Source organism: Oryza sativa, chromosome 2, assembly GCF_034140825.1.
Source record: "Oryza sativa Japonica Group chromosome 2, ASM3414082v1".
Taxonomy (NCBI): Eukaryota; Viridiplantae; Streptophyta; class Magnoliopsida; order Poales; family Poaceae; genus Oryza; species Oryza sativa.
Window position 1 is genome coordinate 36,417,141 of NC_089036.1, and position 17,860 is coordinate 36,435,000.

General features: G+C 42.5%; 1 protein-coding gene across 2 annotated transcripts; it reads left to right on the forward strand.

Moving 5' to 3' along the window:
- The first annotated feature begins 5,573 nt into the window (after nucleotides 1-5,573).
- On the forward strand, nucleotides 5,574-11,419 carry LOC4331275 (epimerase family protein SDR39U1 homolog, chloroplastic). Of its 2 annotated transcripts, none has more exons than XM_015768149.3 (11): nucleotides 5,574-5,889; nucleotides 6,006-6,065; nucleotides 6,306-6,424; nucleotides 8,612-8,656; nucleotides 8,805-8,883; nucleotides 8,984-9,045; nucleotides 9,139-9,244; nucleotides 9,400-9,460; nucleotides 10,304-10,374; nucleotides 10,666-10,805; nucleotides 11,094-11,419. In XM_015768149.3, the coding sequence occupies exons 1-11, from the start codon at nucleotides 5,661-5,663 to the stop codon at nucleotides 11,199-11,201; spliced, it is 1,080 nt and encodes a 359-aa protein (XP_015623635.1). In that variant the 5' UTR covers nucleotides 5,574-5,660; the 3' UTR covers nucleotides 11,202-11,419. The 2 variants fall into 2 exon arrangements, with proteins under 2 accessions (XP_015623635.1, XP_015623636.1); XM_015768150.3 differs by having other exon boundaries at nucleotides 5,580-5,889; nucleotides 6,006-6,075.
- Nucleotides 11,420-17,860: the final 6,441 nt, after the last annotated feature.

Below are 17,860 nucleotides of genomic sequence, written 5' to 3' on the forward strand. Positions count from 1 at the left end.
GGACGAACACGAACTTGAGTGTGTTTTAGCACTAGGTCTTCAAGCTCTCTGTAGAGAGCGTAGCGGTTGTTACGACGTCGCTCTCGCTTGCGTTGATTCTCAGTAGATGCATGCTGACGTCTTGGCGGAATTGACGGCGTCGGGAGAAGAAGTGGTGCCACCTGCCGTGTAGCTGTGGTAGGTGCGTTGGTTTCATGTCGCCTTTGTGTATAGACCTCTCGTCTTGGAGAAGATGGAACATGAGGCGGCACTTGAGAAGATGGAGCTTCTCGAACTCGCCATTCTTGAGCGGGACGTGAAGATGTGGGATAATCTTGGCGTCTTGACCACCGGTTCCAGCGTGGAGGCAACGCTGTTTGTCTCTGGTGCATCACTTGAGTTGATGGAAGCGTACGTCGAGGAGCCAGCGTGCGGCGATCATGTTGAGGACGATAACTTGGCTGGTATCGTCTTGATCTTCCCCAAGCTTGTGTTGATGATGATCGTGGTGCTTCATGATCCTGGAGTCGTCTTCCAAGTTGGGCCATTCGGTCTTGCAGCTCATGAAGTTCTTGTCGTAAGTCTTCGCCTCGAGGAGCGGGTGCCTCAGACCGCAGGACAGCGAACCTATTGTTGTTGTAGTCAGACGACCCTCCTACCGCAGATAGGTGGAGGCATGACTCCCACGTGCTCTGCTGGCGAGGGGTGTACGTGTTGTAGTCGAAGGAGATAGTTGAGCCTGGAAGGACGAGGTGCTCCCTATCACGCCGCTTCCAATACTCCTTCATGATGGCTCGTCTGACTTTCTCCTTGATCTTAGTTGGCTCACATGCCCATTCGTCAGGGAACAAGTCGTAAGGTGGCTCTAGAATGCTTGAGAACTTGAACACCTTCTTGATGAGGACAGATGTGTCAAGAGACCAGTCTTCCTCTGGGACGGAGCTCTGGGCGATGCGCGAGCTAACGAGTTGGTGTAGACGCTGCACCTTGCGATACTTCCTCCTGTAGTTGCGCAGGGGATGAGGACTGTTTGCCCGTCGAGCATGCAAAATGTGTCGACGAAGATTGTCGGAGACAGCTTCTAGAGGCTCAAGCAGCTCCACTTCTGTGTGTTGCACAGTTGGGGTAGGCAGCTTTGGAGTAGCGGCTGGATCAGGGGCACGCAGGGATGCAGTACTTGAGCGCCTGTTGGAAGCTTTGACACGCAGCTTCTGTGCAGCTTGGATGTCTCCCTTAATCTCAGCTACAACGGACTCCTTCAAGAGGGTCCGGGCTTCAAGCATGAGGGTTCGCCGCTCCTTCTTCGCCTTGGCAGAAGCACGCTTGCGTTGCTTCTTAGACTGGGCCTCCTGGAATTGGGTCACATCTTGAGCTTGTTGCATGTAGACCTTGGAGCCATACTCGAAGAATGTCACCAGTGGTAGTGATCCAAACTGAATCACAAAGGGCGTCGGGGTGTTCTCGATGATGGAAAGTCCTCCTGCAAGAAGGAGCCTTGGTCAGGTACACTCCACGTTGAAGATCATCATGCAACATGTTGGTGTTGGTTGGATGAACGGCGAAGACGAGCTTGACGACCACAGCATAGCGAAGATGGGAGGAGAACCAGGTCCCACTGGGCGTGCCAATTTGTTTAGGGTGGAAAATAACATCTGAGATCTCGTTTGTTTAGAGATACATATATGTGCGGGCGTGCCAGTGTACCTAAATACACAATGTAAACAAAACATAGGGAACATGCTCTTTATTAATCTTAAAAGATCATAAATACAAATTCCCAATGTAATATATATGTATGCGCGCTCCATAATCTGTCATTGGACAAATCTGACTTGTGCGATGTGGTCTCCTGGTTTCTGGGGCCTTGAGAAGCTCCCAGTTAATTACCTCCGCAGGTCTAGGCCTGCAAGAGAACCTCCGATTAAGCTGCTTGTGGTCGTCTCGTCGTCTTCGCTTCGCGTTCTCCATGCATGGTTGTGATGATGATGTAGATGTGTGTGTGTGTGTGAGCGCCGGCAGCGATCCATGGCCTCGTCGGTCCGTGCGCCGGTGTTGGTCGCCCACCCTCCGTCGTCTAGCCTCGTCGGTCTTGAACAACGTGTCGATGTAGATTGTTGGTGAAGACATGCATGGAGTTGCGTAGCTTGAACGACTTGACGTCACAGCAGTTGCGTCGAGATTAGATTAGAGAAGAATCAGGGAGGAATTATTGAAGATGGTTGATGTAGACGGCGGCCGGATTTAATCAAAGCTCGGCATCTCATTTGGGACAAATAAGAAAAACCAACAGGACTTCTTCAGCCCACGCATTGGTTTGTGCATGGCACTGTAGCAGCAATGACATGTCGTCCTCCGATTGGTTGGCCACGTTGCCACAATAATAAACTTAATCAACATGCATTAGCTAGCTTGTTGCCATCCAACAGCACTGGCTCGCTGTCCTCCCGTCGTCCTTCCTCTGTACTGCAGCCATACTTGCCTCCATCGTCATCCGCTGGTTTCGACGCCATGCGTGATGCTTGACCTCCGGCATGAGAACTGATAGAAGTCTTGGCAGTCAGCGGCAGCTCCGGCGATCCTCGGTGCGCTCCGGCAGGGCGGCTTCCCGACGACCTCCTCCATGGTTAGCCCGCTCCAGTGCGGTGAAGCTTGCAAATCAAGGATGTCTAGTATCTCGGCAAGGTCACAGCTTCGGGTAGATGCATCACCAGCGGCTTGAATTAGCAGTGTCGAGTCCAGGGACAAGTAGCACTGCGTCGGCTTGAACAGACACCGGCATCGATGAGGCTTCTGTGACGCGTAGATGAATCGGCCACCGCGACTTCCCCGGCGACAATGATACGTGCAGATGGATCCCTATGCATGGATGTGTGCGTGCTGTAGATGAAAGAAAACGAAACAATCTTGCTAGCTTTTACCTGGACTAGCCATCAAGCTCATCTCCTGCGCTTGCTGATGATCGGATCACCGCGTGTGCCCTCTCCTGCCGGACGCCGGGACTCCGGCCGAAGTCGCTTGCCGCCGCCGGTGCGTGTCGTCGATGGATGGATCGCCGATGAGAATTGATGGATGGATCGCCGATGAGAGTTGATGGATGGATGTGTTGATGCTGGATGGGTAGATGCGTTGATGATGGGTGGCTTGTGGATGCTAGATGTGTTGGTGAATGAATGTGTGGATGAGTTCGTCAATGCCCCTGGCTGCCGAGGGGTCGACGCCTTATATAGGGGTCTGGGGTCGGTGCTCGCCGCGTCCGCGCGCCGTTTCCTCCGCGTCAAGTTCGTTGCAGATAAGGCTTGATCGATCAATTTGTTATTTGTTCATATCCTTCTTTGATTTTATCTCTTAGCTTCTCCTGGCGTCAAATATCTGATTTGTAATTCGCTTTGTTTCTCTGCTGCTGGGCCACAGTTCGGTGATAAGCGCCTCGCCAGCGCTCGCGCGAAGTAACTAACTAGATCAAGTTTGTTATAGAGATAAAATCAATTTGTTTGTTGGTTATCTCTTAATTCATCTGGTTTTATCTCTTCCGCATATTAACTTCTGAAATCTTGGCGCGTAGGCAGCTACCGTCTTCGGCCATGGGCCGAGCCCATGATTAATCACTTGGATATGCATAGATTGCTTAATCACCCAGGCATGCACACACATACGACCGTCTACTGTAGTACATGCATGCATGCACGTGATTGCCTCACCAGCCAATCTTCACACGGCTAGTTATTGGTTAATTATACATGCACATATACTAATCCAAGTATATATATTCCCAGCTGCCTGTGCATGCATGTATTTGCGTGTATATACATGGCCGAGCTTTGCGTAGAAATGATAAGTTAGCCAACTTACAAACTGCTTGTTTGTTTTGTCCATCATGAGTAAGTCTTGTGTACACATATAATCGCCAAAATACCATCAAACAATAACATGTGTAAAATGTTACCTCTGACACACAAAACCCAATAACTCTAACACTAACATTTTTCTTAAATTTTATATAGAGGTTTTCTCTTTTTCTCTCTCATCTCCTCTCCTCCACCCATCATTTGATCTTAAGTGACATATTGGGGTTTCTGTTTAGATGCCCATAATAGCTAACAACTTGTTATTACCTAGATGTCTAATATTTTCTCAGGTTTTATCGTTACTCTCTCAATATATATATTTATAAAAAAAATAAAGACATAACTCAATATGATAGTATATAACTTTGATGCATCCGATTGTTTTTAAGTTTACGTATAGCCACGCGCCTTAAAACTACTGTACAACATCCCAATATTGATATTTAGGGCTCCTGTATTGGGATGTTGTACAACATCCAAACGTAACTTTGTGTAATTTCTCCTTTTTAATATATACACTGTGGGGCCTTCCTCATAGTATTTTAGTAACATAAACTTTGTGTAATTCATGTGGATTTGTTTCCAATAATATTCAAAACTTTATGTGTTTTTTCCCTATTATTGTGTATTTAAATTCTCACATTTCAAAAGAACCCTCATCCAATACCTCATAATATAAGGGATTTTGAGGGATTTTGATCTAGGATATGTCACATCCACTCAAAATCACATCCACTCAAAATCCTTTATATTATGTGACAAAGGGAGTATATATATTGTAGAGGATGAGAAGGGGAGCATTAACTCTCATATAAATCATAATATAGTACTCCCTCCGTTTCAAAATGTTTGATACCGTTGACTTTTTAGCACATTTTGACCGTTTGTCTTATTAAAAAAATTTGTGAAATATGTACAACTATATGTGTACATGAAAGTATATTTAACAATGAATCAAATAATATGAAAAGAATAAATAATTATTTAAATTATTTGAATAAGACGAATGATCAAACACGTACTAAAAAAGTCAACGGTGTCATTTGAAACGGAGGGAGTAGTAGTGACCATATTATTGAGGAACCATGACAATCGTGTTAAGGTCTTTGATAAGTATCATCACGAATTATTCTTTTAGTGGTAGACGATGTACTCATCGATAGCAAGACGCTTTGGGATAACTTTATCAATTCCAAAATATATGTCTTTCAAAGAACGAGTGGGTCGCATGCGTTTGTACGGTGTTTCTTAAAAAAAATAAAAAAGGTAGATGCAGGCAATAATTACACACATCACATGGGTGGGGGTTTGCAAGGTTAGTCATATGTAAGCCAGACAAGAGTGTGCAAGCCAGACAAGGGTGTGTTTAGCTCACGCTAAAATTGAAAGTTTAGTTAAAATTGAAACGATGTGATAGAAAAATTGAAAGTTTATGTGTGTAAGAAAGTTTTGATGTGTGATAGAAAAGTTGGAAGTTTAAAGAAGATTCGGTTGTGTTTAGTTTATACTGAAGTTTGGAAGTTTGGTTGAAATTGATACGACATGATAGAAAAGTTGTGTGTATAAAAGGTTTGATGTGATAGAAAGTTAAAAGTTTGAAAAAAAAAATTTACAACTAAACAGGGCCGAAGTTTGGAACTAAACTCGGCCCAAATATGCAGCAGACGGCTCTGCTCTGCGCTGCTGCGGCTGGCTCACATGCGGCCAAGTATGCATACGAACGGAATAGAGAGACCTTATCCAGGCAAAGTGAAATGAGGCTCACGAGGAGGCATAGGCCATCTGGTCTGGGTCTGGTCGGTCGTCTTCCACTCCATCCGATCGACCAACCAGCCGATGGGTTCTCGCGGCTGCTTCTGCAAGCGACCCGCGGCCATGGGCAATCTTCTTCTTCTTCTTCCCCACCCGGCCAAGGCCAAATTGAGGCCTCCCACCACGGCGGCGAAGCGCGGTACACTCTTCTTCTGCAGCCTCAGCACCGATGGTCCGTCGTCGACGATGACCGTCTCCATCACTGGCGCCACCGGTTTCGTTGGCCGCAGATTGGTCCAAAAGCTTCTCTCCGGTACATACATCTTGCAGTACTACTGCCACTCTTCTGCCAGTAGTAGTAGCAGCAATGCGATTTCATTTCTTTCACTAAGCTATAGCTATAGCTAGTGTACGTGTTTATATCTACAGAAGATCACAAGGTTTGCGTCTTAACGCGGTCCGCCAGCAAGGCCACATCAGTTTTTCCGGGTAAGAACAGGTAATACTATAGAGAAAGATTTACTACATTTACGAATGCACTGTAACAGTTGATTTATTCCTTCCTAATATTGCTAATTAGTGATTAATACATATCTATGATAATCTCAGTCTAGCTGTATATGTTTCAATTTTACTTTTGGACCACATATATTATATTTAGTTATGTCGAATTAATGAAGTCTAATATATGTGCGTGCGTACGTGCGTACGCCTGTATACATACTGCAGCTTCCACATTTCCAGGAATTACAATAGCCGAGCAGGGAGACTGGGATAAGTGCATCCAAGGCTCCACTGCTGTTGTTAACTTGGCAGGCATGCCCATAAGCACAAGGTGGTCACCTGAGGTAATTGTAATTCCTACCTACACTATTACATTACATATAATTAAGAGCAAAATTCACGTAACTAAATATATTATGATCAAACCATGGCAAAACTACAGATTTAAGATGTTGTATCACAAAACTACATATTTAGAGATAAATTTAACACGAAACTATAGATTTAAGGTCAAGTATCACAAAACTATAAATTTTATACTGAAGGTATCACAAAAATACAGATTTTATATTGAAGTTATTACAAAATTAATATAAATTCCAAAGTATAAATCCCTAGGACTAATCGTATGTTAGAGCTATAAACGTTGTAGTTTTGGGATGAATTACCCCTAGACATGTAGTTTTGTGATAAATTTGCTACTTAATCTTTATTTTTAATACTCCATCCTAAATATGAGAAATTTTACATTAAATTTGTAGTTTTGAGATAGTTTGATCAAGAATTTATAGTTTTATGAAATTTGCCCTATAATTAATTAAGAGCTACCACACTTTTAATTACGCCTTTAATTTCAAAATAGAGTAAATTGCATTGCTGGTACACGAACTTGTCTGGTGGGTGCAATCTAGTGCACGAACTTGTAAAATGCTCGTTTTGGTGCATGAACTTGTCTAGTGCGTGCGGAGGAAGGCATAAAGGACACAACATGGCTAATCTTATTAATTTAGGGGCTCATTAGGATACTATGTAAACATATATCTGAGAAGGTTTGCTATTAGACATACACCTCTTCAATAAAAATATAATGGATATAGTGATCGTAGAAAAAGATAAAAAAAAACCCAACAATGATATAAGGGTTAGAAATATATGAAATTCATCACTTCCATGATGAAGGATAAAGTAGAGACCACATTTATAAATATTGCATGTCTTATATACACTCACTACACGTATGCATGTCACATCCTAATCAACATCAGCTTCGTAAAATTAACATTGCCAGGCTATTTTGGTCCTCTTTCGCACGAACTAGACAAGTTCGTGTATCGAAACAAGCATTTCACAAGTTTATATACTAAGTTGCACCCATCTAACAAGTTTGTGTACTACCAATGCAATGTACTCTTCAAAATATAAGGCACAATTATTTTTCAGAAAAACTACTCTGCAGTATCCCATGGAAATGGAATAAGTGGATAACGATTCCATCTTATCTATTCCCCTTCTCTCTCTCTGAGCCTTCGTCTTCCTCCGTCTCTCTTATTTCGCTCCTCTTTTCCCCCTCTCCTCCTCTCTGCTGCAAAGAGCTTCTCTATACAGGCATGGCGGCAACAAAGCAGGCCCCTGATAACGGATCTAGAGGCATAGGTCCTTCTCACTGTTAAATCTACCCCGAGTGTAGATACCTACCATGTATGGTACCTGTGGTATCACGACTGATACCCATGTATCAGACACGGTACCTGTAGGTAACGTGTTTAGTACCTGTGGTATCACGACTGATACCCATGTATCAGACACGAGGCTTGGTATAGGTATCAGGTATCGTGGCTAGCTGCGAGGTATCAAATATCAATCACAACACGTTTTCTCTCCTCTTCTCGCTTCTCCTAGGCTCGACCCTTCTCCTAATGCTGCGACAACCAGCGTCACTATCTACGTGAACGTGTCGAGTGGGGGCGAGATGACTAGACTCTCGGGGAGAAAGCATGCACGTGGGATGACGTCATCCTCCATAAAGTGTCCCGTTTGAACGGAATCCCGTTCTCTAGCAGCCCTCTTATGTTTTTCATATATTTTGGCGTACATGCATATGCATGCAATTAGCTAGCACCTCGTTTCCACTAAATTATTATTTTTTAAATCCTTGACACTCAAGATGTTTAGGTTGTGTTTAGTTCACACTGAAGTTTGGAAGTTTGGTTGAAATTGGTACGACGTGATAGAAAAAGTTGTGTGTATGAAAGGTTTGATGTAATGAAAAGTTGGAAGTTTGGAAAAAAAACTTTGGAACTAAACATGGCCTTAATTCTATGGATGCATGTATTGTATTTATTAGAGTGATCCAAACATAGAGACGGTAATAAATGTTTCTTGCTTTTTGAGTTAAAAGGGTCGTTGTACCACGTATTTTGAAATGAATGGAGTATTAATTAAAACCATGATTTGAAAATCAGTGGAATTATTGTCATCGACCAAACAAACAATTAATTAATGGTCGATATATATATTTGTATGGTTTTCAGATTAAGAAGGAAATCAAGGAAAGCCGAATCAACGTTACATCAAAAGTAAGTACGGAGCCTAAATGCCCTTAATTAATGCCAAACCATGATTTGTGAGTTTTTCTACAGAACAGTCCTGGGGATTTGGTACCACACACATCCAGGCTCTTTTCCAAGGACAATACTGTATAATTTGATGTTTGCATTGCTGAAGGTGGTGAATTACATAAATAATGCCAGTGGTGATGCTCGGCCCTCAGTTTTCGTGAGCGCAACAGCCATTGGCTTCTATGGTGAGTAGTATATGCACCTCCAGGTCGATCGATACCATCAGCTGGTTTAGATTCAATTTGCTGGCCATGGAGAATTTTGAGCCTTGGAATGCATATGCAGGTACCAGTGAGATCAGTAGCTTCGATGAGTCAAGTCCGTCAGGCAATGACTATCTAGCAGAGGTAAGAGTAAGATGGACATCGATACCATGAATGAATGCATGATCGATGTGTGAACCTGTCAGGCAATGACTAATCTTTGCATTGCATTTACAGGTGTGTCGAGAGTGGGAGGCCAGGGCATGCCAAGTAAACCAAGAGGATGTTAGGCTTGTGCTTCTTCGGATTGGGGTTGTTCTCGGCAAGGACGGCGGCGCTCTAGGTACAAATATATACTGCTTACTAATTTGCTTTGCTATCTGCTTGCTCTTCCTTCAATTATCAGATCGTTCCATCCAATTATATCATTTTTTTTGTTGAGATGATTTCTGTTCACTCATCTGATAGAATAATACGTACATACATACATGTATGCAGCCAAGATGATTCCCCTTTTTATGATGTTTGCCGGCGGCCCCCTGGGGACGGGACGGCAATGGTACGTACGACGATCAGCGAGCCTAATTAGATCATATAAACAGCTGGTTGACTAATAGGCAACGTAGAATCTGAAAAATTAGGTTTCAAGGCTTTTTAGCTTTTAATTTACTAGAAAAAATACCCGTGCGTTGCACTGGGTGAAAGTTATTTTAATCTTATTATTATTTTATAGTTTAGTTAAGGTGAAATTCACTGTAAGAATTAGCTTAGATATAGGAGTATATTTTTTATAAAATCATGAGCTATAATGAAGAGCCCGATCATCTCAAGTTAGCATGTGAGTTTTCTTAAAGGGATTTCTTATACGACTACTTTTGTATTTGCAAAATCGAACAAACTTAAAACTCGACTCAAATACGGATCTGTATTTCCAAAAGTGAACGAACCTTAAAACTGACTCATACACAGATGATGTACCAAAGTTCCGTTACATCTTCAATTTTTATAATAGTAGAGACTAGAAAATCATGAGCTACAATTAGGAGTCCGATCATCTTAAGTTAGCATGCGAGTTTTCTTAAAGGGATTTCTTATACAACTCTTTTTGTGTCTGCAAAATCGAACAAACTTAAAACCCGACTCAAATATGAATATTTATTTCCAAAAACGAAAGAACCTTAAGCTAACTCATACACGAATGATGTACCAAATTTCCGGCAACAACATCTTCAATTTTTATAGTAGTAGAGATAGAGATTTTTTGGATTCTATAGAGCTTGTAATTCTATAAGAAACTGCAACTACTATAAACTCATCAAACAAGCCTTATAATAGTTGCCAAGTCGATTTAGTACATACATATATGGACCTTAGCTGAATATATGTGTCGATTATTCCACAGGTTTTCCTGGATTCACCAGGACGACCTGGTGGACCTCATCTACGAGTCCCTCAAGAACCCATCATATAAAGGTAACTCCTCATCCAATAGGAGTATTATATATATATATCTCCATCAGGGAAAGAACATGATAAATAATATACTCATTTCGTCCTATAATATAAGGGATTTTGAAGGGATGTGACACATCCTAGCTATAACCATATATCTAGACATAGCTAGGAACATATATCTAGACATGCTCTTGTCTAGATATATGTGTTATATCTCTCCAAAATCCCTTATATTATGGGACGGATGAATATGTTATATTACTCCAGACCAAATTAAACTAATTAACGACATCGGTCAAATTAAATTAGGCGTGATAAACGGAACCGCACCCAACCCGGTTCGGCTGTCGGAGATGTGCGAGCGGCTGGGGCGAGTCGTCGGCCGCCCCTCCTGGCTGCCGGTGCCAGAAATCGCCCTCAAAGCGGTGCTCGGAGAAGGTGCATCAGTGGTAATATAGTAATTACTGTATTTGTTTTCCTTCCAGCTGGCTTAGGCCCTGTTCACTTTGATGCAATTTTTAACGAAACCAAATTTTGGTAAAGTTATAAAAAAAGTGGCTACATATAGTTTGCTGTCAAATTTTGGTAACTATATAAGAAATCTTGCCAAAAGGTTTTTTTTGGCATCAAAGTGAACATGCCCTTGGAATTTGGAATAAGATGCTTGCTTGCCTGCCTGCCTGCTCTGCAGCTTGGATCATGCATCAGAATTAAGAATATATATGCATGCAATGCAGGTCCTGGAAGGGCAGAAGGTTCTTCCTGTGAAGGCCAAGCAACTGGGCTTCTCCTACCGATACCCCTATGTACAGGATGCACTCCGGGCCATTGCCAGGGACCTATGACTGATCGACTCAGATGAATACTCAAATCGATCGATCCGCCGTGCACGCACAACAGTAGATATCAAAATTGAAATATATTATATATACCAAAAGCAAACTATTATTGTTGTTGGCTTGTATTATCTCTGATTAAACTAGGCCATACGTTTCATTGGATGGCGTACGTCTTTCCACCATTTTTAGACTGAAGCAAATATATGCACGTGAATGAATGAGTATATATTTTCTTCGTGTCTTGTTCGTTCTCGAGAGTCGAGACATGCAGATCGAGAATTGAATTGAATGGCGGCCGCGAAGGCGATGAAGCTGTTGCAGGTTGCCGCAGCGCTTGTGTTGGCCTGCTTGGCGCTGCAGGCGACCACGGCGGCGGCGCATTTCACGCTGGGCGTGTCCGACGATCACTACACGGAACGTTCGCAGTTGACCCCCAGGCTCCACAGCGAGCCCCTCTTGCTTCACCTCATCGACAGGTTAATTACTACTTCTATATATACCTTTTATCTTTTTGCTTCCACTTTACATTTACATCTTCCAGTATATATATTACTCCAAACGAAACCAATTTAATTTGCGTGGTGTGTGCATGTGTGTGTGTATATATATATATATATGTCGTAAAACAAAAGAATTTCTTGTTATAGCTAGCTCCGTACCGTATTTATCTTAATTGTTGCAGGATTAAGTACCGACGTCCCCTCCGACGGAGTTACCGCGATGAACAACCAAACACTTAATGGGAGGAAGAAGATGAACAAGAGATGGGAGGAGACAAAGGAACGATGTCTTGTTCGTTGGATGCTCTGTTCGCTTGCCGGAGCCCGATGCATGATTACTCCCATATATATATATCATCGTTCCATCACTACATAAGCCTTTCTTTTTTAAAGCCTCGATTGTTCTTAAAAAAAAGCCTCGATCAATGCCACGCTGCATCTGGCATAGTGGCCTGGGCCCAAATCTATATAAAAAAGAAGACCATCGATAAGGTACATAATATGCAGGTAATGTACCAACTGTATACGCGCGCGTGCGCCGGCACATGTAAGGTATGTATAACTAAAAAAAATATGTGGGCATATGTTTACTTTTTTAAGAAGATAAGGTGGCTATTCCGCGCCATCAACGTTGCATAGATAGATTGCCACTAGACTTTGTAAGTTTTGCTGTGTTAACGTTATGTGTGTGTTTCCTTCGTTATTTCTTACTAGCAAAATACCCGTGCGTTACACCGGGTATTGGTGGGGTCGCTGAAGTTTGATATTAACAATTTATCAAAAGCACATGACATGATAATAATCATCGGCGATATGTAAAATGATAAAGAAATAATTTATTTTATATTTGCACGATGTGAATGACTCGTCTGACGCGATTGGGCCTGATGGTCATGGCAAGGGGGCGAACAATTAATGCGTCTCCTTTTGCATAGAAGGCGACTGATGGAAAGTTAAGTGATAAATAGAAAAATAAATATTTTTTAAGTACATAAGCTTAACGAAAAATGAATGGAATTGACCTAAGGGCACATCTGAATTCACGACATAATGTAAATGTGGGATATATTCGATTTTCCAAGTATTGTACTTGTGATATGGAATATCTGATTCATGAAAATGGATGTCATTATTTTTTGGGAAAAGTGTGAATTACACCTCTGAACTATTGGGTGATTACGAATTACCCCTTAACAAATATATTTCACCCTCAACTATCATACCAGACGAATTACCCTCCTAACTCAAACCAGAGCGGGTTTGATCCTACGTAGCAGTCTAGTCAGTATTTTTTTTACAAAAAATCGGTAGGCCCCACATGTTAGTCTCTCACCCTCTCTATCTCTTTCCTCTCCCCTCTCTCTTTCCCTAATCCTCTCTCTTCTTCCTCCCCTCACTTCCATCTCTCTCGGCGCCCGACGGGGACAAGGCGGTGGTGGACTGCTGCATCTGCCTGGTGCGGTTCGAGGTGAAAGCGGTGTTGAACCGCCCCCCTGCGGCCACATCTTCCACCGTGCCTGCCTCGAGACATGGCTTGACTATGACCATGCCACCTGGCCGGTCTACCGCTCCTGCCTCGTCGATGTTACTGGCCGCCCCCTTGGCCCGGACTTAGTGAGGGGATTTGATTCGGTTCGCCGACGAGCCGCTCGCGCCAGCTACGCGCCACCGTCTCCGGGGGGCCTTCCCGTGTGGGCGTAGGAAATGACTTCTCTATGGTGGTCGATGGGGGCTGGGCGATGGAGGGGGAGTTGCGGTTGTCGGCGGGGGCGCAGGCAGTTGGGGGCAATGGAGGGGGAGTTGTCGTCGTCGGTAGGGGTGAAGGCAGTCGGGGCGGCGGCGGAGGACTCGAGGACGGTGACAGGCAGATGCGGAGGGGCGTGCAACTTTAGGCGTCGGATGGGTAGTCAACAAATACGGCTGACGGGGGTGGGGCGAAGGCGGTCAGCGTGGTGGAGGGGGAACCGTCATTGTCGGCGGGGGCGGAGGTAGTTGGGACAGTGAAGAGGGAGTCGAGGACGGCGACCGATGGGGGCGGGGCGGAGGTAGTCGGGGCGGCCAGCCGCCGACACGTCTCTTCCATGGCATCTGATAAGAGAGAGAGAGGGGTGTGAGGGGAAATAGATAGTGACGAGAGAGATATGAAAGGTGGGGCCATTGATTTTTTTTAATAAAAGATTTGCTGACTGAATTGCTTACTGGTGGTTTTTCATCCGATATTGATAGTTGGGTGAAAGATGTTTGGTTTTCGGGTTTAGGGGGTAATTTATACCCACCTAAAAGTTTAGGGGCAATTGCACATTTGACCCGTTCGAAAGTCTAATTGCTATTTTGACCCTATTTTTTTGAGTTTGCTTATTTGACCCTTCTTTTTAAAAATGAAGATCGGGTCTGACCCTAAACTTGGTAGAAAAAAATACGTCCATACCCTTGCTCATTTGAGCTTACATTCTTTTTTTTTCTTTTTTCCTGAAACTCAATAGTTTATTCAATCCAACTTCTTGTGCACCGCCGGAGAGCTAAAAAGAGTGATTAGATTTTAAGTTATTATGCTAATCAAATATTAACAGAAAGATATAAATCTCGCATCTGTTGCATCGCTCAAAACAAGATCCATTTACTAACCGCTCTCTGCAAACAAAGTACTTTGCATAATTGCATATACACCCAGAACAATTAAACAAGCTAGAAAAAAAAGGTGCGAAGAGAAAAAATATCCCCAAATCCAGGCCTACAATTATCTAAAAAAAATCCAAGCCTACAGCAAAACTGCAGACCATTCTTCCAGATCATTGCTTGCTTCAATCAACAGCGGCTGGATCTTGCGTAGCTCCATTCCTCCGCTCCAAGAACGGCCACAGCCGACGCTGCCGCTTCCTCCTTCAGCGCGCCGACGCCACCGCTCCCCAGCGCACGGCCGCTGCCGCCGCCGCCGCTCCCTACGCCACCAGCGACGAAAGTTGGGACTGGTCCGACTGGATGAGTAGGTGGGGATTGGGATGGTTGATTAGGAATTGGGGGTATTTTGGTCTCTCTGGGGTTCTAAATTTATTTTTTTCTAGATGAAGTCCTAACGATTGAGTGGAAACGAGATTAGACGGCAACTTTGATTTTGAAAAGCAGGGTCAAATAAGCAAACTTGAAAAAATATGATCAAATTGGTATTTAGGCCTTAGAACAAGGTCAAATAAGCAATTGCCCCCAAAATTTATGGGTGTAATTTGGACTTTTTCTTTTTTTTTCTTAGGTAGTATTGTGTTTTATTTATAAATTTTATTGGAGGTGAAATATCAATAAATATACCGGGAAAAATGGAAGCTAAACCGGAAGAAAAAGGGAAAGCTGAAGAAATCTCTCGTTTCTTCCAATCTACTCCAGTCTCTCTATTCCTCATGCTTATCCTTTTTAGGGGTGTTTAGATCCACCGGTAAATTTTTTTCCTGTCACATGGAACGTTTGAACATGTATGGACTATTAAATATAAAAAAAACTAATTACACAGTTTGTGTATAAATTATGAGACCAATCTTTTAAACCTAATTTCGTCATGATCTAACAATGTGTTGTTACAGTAAACATTTGCTAATGATAGATTAATTAGGCTTAATAAATTTGTCTCGCAGTTTACATATGGAGTCTATATTTAATACTTTAAATGTATATCCGTATATTTGATGTGCCCGACAATTTTGTTGTCCCGGTAAACTAAACACAGCCTTACTTTCTCCATCCTTAACAGTGGACCTCGCACTGCACAACTCTACCTCAGGAAGCCACAAATATATAATACTATATCTTATATTTTCAATTTACAACTAGTAAGCGTGCACGTGCAATGCACGTAAAACCATTGAGCTCGAAACAAAAGAAATTAAAACACTCATTGGTCATATATGGTATTCAAATTTGAAGGAGACAAGAGACTTTGTGATCTCCTTCAGAGACATGAGAAATAGGAGAAGCAGCGAAGGTACCAATATTTGTCAAACATATAGCTTATGAACCAGACCTTATCATCAGTACTGGCTCAGCCTCACCAGTCACCACCTTCATTTGATTTCCATTGAAATACAGTAGTAAGTTAACAGCAAATATATCACTGTCATCACCAATTCAGACCATACTGAAGAAACATGTTAGCAGTACTTACATATTTCACATGACAAAGATAATTTTACATACTGAAGAAACTAGTTTAGTATACAGTTTCTTAAGTTGAATCTGCTGGGGGGCAGAGTATATTAAGAAAGATTGTAGGAATGTACATTATTCCGACACACACCCCGCAGCAGCGTCCCAGGCAAGCAACGGCCTAATAAACAGAAAATAACAGCTTCTAAAAACCCAACAACAGGACAGCTCAGAAGCAACTCAAGTTGCTGTGATCAGGCCTGCGGCCATCCAGGTTTCCCAGGCCTAATATACAGTTTCTTAAGGAAACAGGACATATTTGAATAACACGTCAGGAACTTCAAATCCAGAAGTTTGCCACAATATTTTACACTTACTTGTTCACATGCACAGTTAACAGCTATGACCATCCTGTAGCTTTTCAAGGAACATGTATAATATGTAGATAGTGTGGAAAGCACAAAGATGAAAACCATAGGATAACCTTGAAGAGAAACCTGTCAACTTTGTGATGATCTTTCCTTCGCTGTATAAGAGGAGCAGTGTACCTTAGAAATCTGCGAATGAAAACAATGAAAATAAGATATCGTTCTTATTAATATACTTCAGATATACTTTAGAAATACTTTGAAGTTAGAATCCACATCCATTTGATTAGCAGTGTATATGAGAGCTGCATCTCTATTCTCATGAATTAAAAGGTAGTAATTTCACAAAGAACTGGAGTAACAAAATAAGGTATTGTTCTAACAATATTAGCTAGACAATGTGGTGCATCGCCAAGGGGAACGAACACATGCACTGTTAAGTATGTAATTTTACTTTAAAAACTGAGGGTTGATCTTCTTCAGAAGATGGTGATTATATGCAAGTCATTCAATTGGGGCACTAATGGATGACAAAAGATGGTGGGTACACCAGAAGTTGGCATGCTTATGAAAGTGGTTTTCTGAAAATCAATGGTCTAGAGATGCAATGGCGTAGCTGTAGCACACAAGCAAGAACCTGACCCAAGGATCCAGAATTCATTATGTCGAGAGAATCTAGAAAAAAAAAGAGAAAGGTGGTTAATTGGACCTCTTCAGATGCTAACAATACATAATTTAAATTGTTGGGATGGCTAGTAGGAGCTAACCAACCAATGGAATTAAGATAGGAGGAGCCACATATTTCCAACCCTTCATTTAATCCAGGTGAAAGGTGAGGAGATCAGCAAGCGAACCCTGGCTGCAATGTTCACAATGAACGCTTGTGCCAACTGCACTAGAATCGCATCTCTATATGAGTTTAAATTCATAGGTATCTCCCTGGTGAAGTATAACAGTGAATAGCAAAACAATCCTTGAATTTTTTACCATTAACTGGCTTGTTGATTGTACACAGAGAATATTTGGGACATCTATTCATATAGACAAAAGCAAGGGAAAGAGTGGCATCGCTAATGTCAGAGTGAGAAAAAGCTGGAAACAAAATTCATGTAAATAATATTAGCAGGGTTTACCTCAGTACAATAGAATGAGGATACAGATTTACCCAAGAACAATTTGGCTAGCCAAACTACACTGCAGGTTTGAGGCTTCCTGCAGTGTAGTTGAAGGTTCACAAATATTCAGTTTTAGTGGACCACAAGTCTACTTTTCATGTTATTAGGGTTTAGGGTTTAGGGTATAAGGCTTAGGGTTTAGGGTTTAGGGCTTAGGGTTTAGGGCTTAGGGCTTAGGGGTTAGGGCTTAGGGGTTAGGGCTTAGGGTTAGGGGTTAGGGCTTAGGGTTTAGGGCTTAGGGTTTAGGGCTTAGGGTTTAGGGTTAGGGCTTAGGGTTTAGGGCTTAGGGTTTAGGGTTAGGGTTTAGGGTTTAGGGTTTAGGGTTTAGGGTTTAGGGTTTAGGGTTTAGGGTTTAGGGTTTAGGGTTTAGGGTTTAGGGTTTAGGGTTTAGGGTTAGGGTTTAGGGTTTAGGGTTTAGGGTTTAGGGTTTAGGGTTTAGGGTTAGGGTTTAGGGTTTAGGGTTTAGGGTTTAGGGTTTAGGGTTTAGGGTT

Excerpts from the sequence above, each read along its gene's own strand:
- LOC4331275 (XM_015768149.3), top strand. The coding sequence starts at position 5,661 with ATGGGTTCTCGCGGCTGCTTCTGCAAGCGACCCGCGGCCATGGGCAAT. Across the intron at positions 8,884-8,983 it reads AACAGCCATTGGCTTCTATG|GTACCAGTGAGATCAGTAGC; the intron begins GTGAGTAGTATA and ends ATGCATATGCAG. Across the intron at positions 9,461-10,303 it reads CTGGGGACGGGACGGCAATG|GTTTTCCTGGATTCACCAGG; the intron begins GTACGTACGACG and ends ATTATTCCACAG.